General features: G+C 41.7%; 1 protein-coding gene across 1 annotated transcript; it reads right to left on the reverse strand.

Moving 5' to 3' along the window:
• Window positions 1-1711: 1711 nt before the first annotated feature.
• LOC120209520 lies at window positions 1712-3611 on the reverse strand. Its single transcript, XM_039208511.1, has 2 exons — window positions 2777-3611; window positions 1712-2656 (listed from the first exon to the last, which is right to left on the reverse strand). Exons 1-2 carry the CDS (start codon window positions 3400-3402, stop codon window positions 1927-1929), a joined length of 1356 nt encoding a protein of 451 aa, XP_039064442.1. The 5' UTR covers window positions 3403-3611; the 3' UTR covers window positions 1712-1926.
• Between the last annotated feature and the right edge of the window lie 1587 nt (window positions 3612-5198).

The following is a 5198-nucleotide window of genomic DNA, read 5'->3' on the forward strand; positions in this document are numbered from 1 at the left end:
ACAAAACTTGTGGGGTACTCATTAATATTTAATGTAGAAAAATCAAAAGTTTATTACTATTCTAATACAAGATTGATTTTACTGAAATCATGTTTAAAGAATAACTGTAGAGAGACAGTCGAGAACATTTTAGATGAAAGTGTTGAGAATTTTTAATACTTCAAATTCTTAAATAAGAAATAAAGTAACTAAAAATATGGTAAGCGTATGGCGCAATGGCATAATTAAACCAAAATAAAAATTGAAAAGGAGTCCAAACTGTCGAGTTCACCACTAGTACCACTTTGATTCGAAATATAAACAGCAACCCTTTGGATAATTAATGGCACAAAATAGAGTTATTAATAAAGCATGCTTTATTTCTCAAGTATGGAGTGATGTACACCATAATCTGGTTTGGAGCATTGGTGATGGCCGAAATATTGACTTTTGGAGGGACGCATGGCTTAGCGATGTGGGTCCTTTGAATTGCTTTGTTACTAATCAACCTGATAGAGAGGCACTCCCAAGTCGATCGGTAGCTTCAATGGTGGACGCAAATGGTCTTTGGCGTTGGGAATTGTTTAATCATATATTACCTAGCACTATTATACAGAGGCTGGCAGCAACGATGCCCCTATGGCAGTGCAGGAAACTCGATGTGCTGGGGTGAAAGTGGAATTTTGACCGGTGCTTTACGGTTAAGTCGACATATGATATGAGGCAGGAATGCTCGGATGACAGGCCACACAAGGTATGGGAAGTGATTTCAAAATACCGTGGTTTGAAAAAAATTAAAATGTTTTTGTGGTTATTAGCTAACGATAGGCTTCTAACCAATACGGAGAGAGTAAGACGACACTTAACTACAAGCAATTATTGTGGAGTTTGCGGGCAGCCGGGGGAAACAATAAATCATTTTTTTCGCCACTGCTTGTTGGCTATGGGAATCTGGTCCTCGCTAGTTAAAGATGATAAATTGCATGATTTTCTTTCACGAGACATAAGGAGTTGGTTGCAAATTAATATTGTCTTTCCGCGATTTTATGCACGAGATGAACATGATTGAGACTTATTATTTGGTTCGATCCTTTGGTTGTTATGGAAGAATCGCAATAAAAGGATTTTTGAACCGGATTATATTGAACACGAATCTGTTTTGGAACAAGGCAATCGTCTTTGCTTCGAAGCTAACTGTGCACTTGCTTCTTCTATACCGAGGAGTCAGGCTTATCGGCAGGTTAATAGGACTGTTCTTTGGTCTCCACCGCCTCCAAACTGGTGTAAGATGAATACAGATGAGTCCCGTAAAGCTGGAAACGGATTTGCGACTTGTGGGGGTGTTCTCCGATCCTCGAATGGTGATTAGCTTGTTTGCTTCTCTAAGGTAATAAGTATATGTTCTATCGTTGAGATAGAACTATGAGGTATTTATGAAGGTCTTTCTCTTGCATGGAACCGTGGGGAAAAACAAGTCATGATAGAAGTCGATAGCGTGGAGATTATTTAGATGCTACAGGGGAAAATCAAAAGGTTCGTTCTTATCTCTTCTTGACCGAGTTTTGGAGTTATTAAATCGAGAATGGAATGTTACTTTACGTTATGTAAATCGGGAGACGAATAAGGTAACTGACAAGTTGACGAGGATCGTTGCTGGCCGAGGTTACTCTCAGTGGATTTTTCACAGTCCACCACCGGAGGTTTTTAATCTAATACAAGAGGAGACCACTTCTTGTAACTTAGAAGCAAGCATCTAAGTGCTAGCCATTCTTTTCTTTTATTCACCAAAAAAAATAAAGCATGCTTTAATTCTATGGCCAAAGACAAATTAATTAATCTAAACAAAAAAGGATTAACGCTAGTGCTGTACAGAGCTTTTGTTCGCAGTAAGCTTTCCAGCATGGAACCTAAAACTCATCCACTCAGGAACAAAAACGAAAAAGAAAATCAGGTGAGAAAATCCTGGGGACTACACAGCTCTTTCCTCAGCCTTTGAGTGAAAAGCCTACAAGCATCCATGCTCAAATCAATGGCGGCACCTAAAGCCACGAAAGCCGCTGCATCCTCCGTACAGTTCACGTGCTGCACACTCACCTCCACGCAAGGCTTGCTGCACTTCCCTTCCCCTTCCACGCCAGCCGACATTACGAACCCTCTGTACACGCAATACGGCCAGAGTCCGTATCCGAAATCCCCGCTACTCCCAGGACTACACGCCGGCGATGTTGCACTCCCCGGCGTGCCCCGCCCGTTTTCACTGCTGTTGTTATTGTTTCCGCCGCTGCTGAGGTCAATCACGAACTTCCCGCCTTTACTCGAACTCAGTGTCGACTCGGCTAAAACAATTGCCGCGTCGCTCATATTTGGAATGAGTTCGAAACGGTAACCGAGTCCATCGGAGGAGCCACGCTCGCGCCACGCCTCGAGACGGCCCCAAGGTTTCCAGGTTCCATCTCCCGGACGGAGAATAAGCCATGAACCGGGATTAGAACGACTGACTCGGTCCGAACCTGGTGAAGCCACGAATGGTGTAACCATCGAAGCGGCGGCGACTGGTGAACCGGATAAGTCGTGGACCGTTATTGACCAACCTTTTCGTTCCTTCCCTGACCTTTCCCTTACGCTCCCAAACGTACCTAGCCAACTGCGAGAGCTACTTGGCTCCGACTGTAAAGACCTGTCGGATTTTAACAAAAATATATCAATCCCAAGTTTCAAACTAACTTTACATAGTGAAAAATTCATTCTCATGAATAGTATTCAATCAAAGGCATAATGCAATTTATGAAAAATTGACCTGGATCGCTGATTCCGGTCGCCGGTATTTCTAAAACTGAACTTACAAGTGAAAACCGGTTGTTGAATATTTCCTCGGATCAGGAACACTTGAGGGCTGCATTCCGGTTCGCCGTCGAACTGAAAAACGAATCTCGGGTCAGGTTCCGCTTTAACAATCAAGTGAAGCTGAGCTGTTGATCCTTTGTTAGCTTCTTTCCCAACCGAAATCCACCCATTGTGGAAAACGCAAGCCCTGGATTCAGTTCCCGCCAGATCCAACGGCAACGACACTTTCCCCAACAGACGACCCGAGTTAAGCCCGCAAGTACTCCCACCCCGGCCAGTGTAGATAGCGATTTTGAGGGAAGGCTTGGCGGAAAATATCGACTTCGCCGCGAGTTTGTCGATGTCGGCTTTGCTGAGGTGGAATGTAACAGCTTGGTTTTGCAACTGGTTCTCGGGGAACTGATTTTCCGGCGGAATGTAGGGAACGACGGCGGTTTGAAGAGGGAAATTCTTAAGCTTAATCTTGACAAAACAAGGCGATGACGAAGGGTGAACGACGGACCGCGCCGACTTAGACGCAACCGGAATCTTCAGAGCTAGATTGCCAACAGTAATTCGCACGAAAGGGCAAGGGTCCATTGCTTTTTCCCTCTTTTGCACTTGCCCTTTCTCTTCAAAAAGAAAACACTCAGAGTAAACCGTTTAAACTTGAACCGAAGAATGTGGGTACGTTCATGTTTGTTTCGCCATTGTTGTTCTGTTCAGCTTTTCAAAATCTCCGAAATTTTACTCGAGAAGAAGAAAATACAAAACCTATGGGAATTTCGATTAAAGGTTTGGGACTTGGGGGAAAAAGGATTTCAGATTAAATATTTCAAAGGGGTGGATGACAGCTGTGTACAGGGTGGCGTTAATTGCCAGAGGGGACAGGGAGCCGAGTCGATCTCACCTAACCAAATGGTCGGCTCCACATATTATGTCATGTGACGAACTACCCCTTATCTTGTTTCTTTTGACAAAATTACCCTTCTCACGTACTAATCAGATCTCACTTCTATTTTAGGAAACTGTTTTTCTTGGGGGTGGGGGTGGGGGAAACTGATTTTCAAAAGAGAAAATAACCTCAGTGACCAAAAATGCCATATAATATACGATTTTAACTAATTTTTTTTGGATTTACCAAAATGACCAACAAAATCGCAATGCGATCGCTAATTCGCAACGCGATCTCCATTATCGCAAATTCGCGTTGTATTTTCGCAATGCGATAGTTGAAAATCGCGTTGCGATGGTCTACAGTATCGTTGCGATTTTCCCAATTCGCAATGCGAATAAGTAAATCGCAACGTGAATTGGGAAAATCGCAATGCGAATAAGTAAATCGCAACGCGAATTGGGAAAATCGCAATGCGATACTTACTATCGCAATGCGATAATACAAAATCGCAACGAGATACTTACTTTCGCAACGCGATACTGACTTTCGCAACGCGATTTACATAATCGCAATGCGATTTTCAAAGCGCCATTAGTATCCTGGCCAAGTATTTTATTTTTAAATTCCAAACATGAATATTAATATATTGGAACACTGAACTGTCCACAGTATATCCCGTAATCGCAACTCATAACCTAAAACCTAAAATCACAACTCAGTCCCATCTCCATCTCTCACTCTCTCACCCATCTCTGACGAAATCCGTCCCCATCTCCGGCGAAATCCGTCTATCTAAATCTCTCAGAGCCACCCTCACAACCAGAAATGGAAAATCAACCAAATCAACCAACGAGGGTTAGTTTTTTTAATTATTTTCTTTTTGAAATTTTTGCATTATTATTAGGTTTTTCATATTGAAATTGATGATAAGTTTACTGGTAATTTCAATAATAGATTAACCATTTCACTTAGATTGCTTATTAAATCAACCAAGAATCGTAACGCGAAATGCAAATCGCAACGCGATTTTAGTTTCGCGTTGCGATTCTCTCGTTGCGATAGTCATTTTCGTGTTGCGATTTTCATTTTCAGAAACTATTCTTCTTCTGCAAATTGAAACTTAAATGAATTGCATTACTTCAACCAAAAACAAAGACAAATACGAAATTCACAGTGTTGCATATTTAAGTTTGAAGAATAACTACTACTATTTATGTTTATTATTGTTTTTGGTATATCTTCACAGTGTAGTTTTTGATATATCTAATTTAGTATGTTTATTGTTTTTGTAGAACTTTTATTTGGCTCAATTGACCTTGAGAAATAAAGTCAGCCTGGCCAAAACAATTGCGTCGAAGCTTTCACCTGCACAAAGAAAAATGTTTGAGGATACATGCTTCGGGCCATGGCTGAAAGTACAACATCCCGGTGGAGATGCGATGTTGACACACCTGTTTCTTCAAACCATGACTAGAGATCTACCAGAGACTATACAACG

Source organism: Hibiscus syriacus, unplaced genomic scaffold, assembly GCF_006381635.1.
Source record: "Hibiscus syriacus cultivar Baekdansim isolate YM2019G1 unplaced genomic scaffold, ASM638163v2 tig00019093_pilon, whole genome shotgun sequence".
NCBI classification, from domain to species: Eukaryota; Viridiplantae; Streptophyta; class Magnoliopsida; order Malvales; family Malvaceae; genus Hibiscus; species Hibiscus syriacus.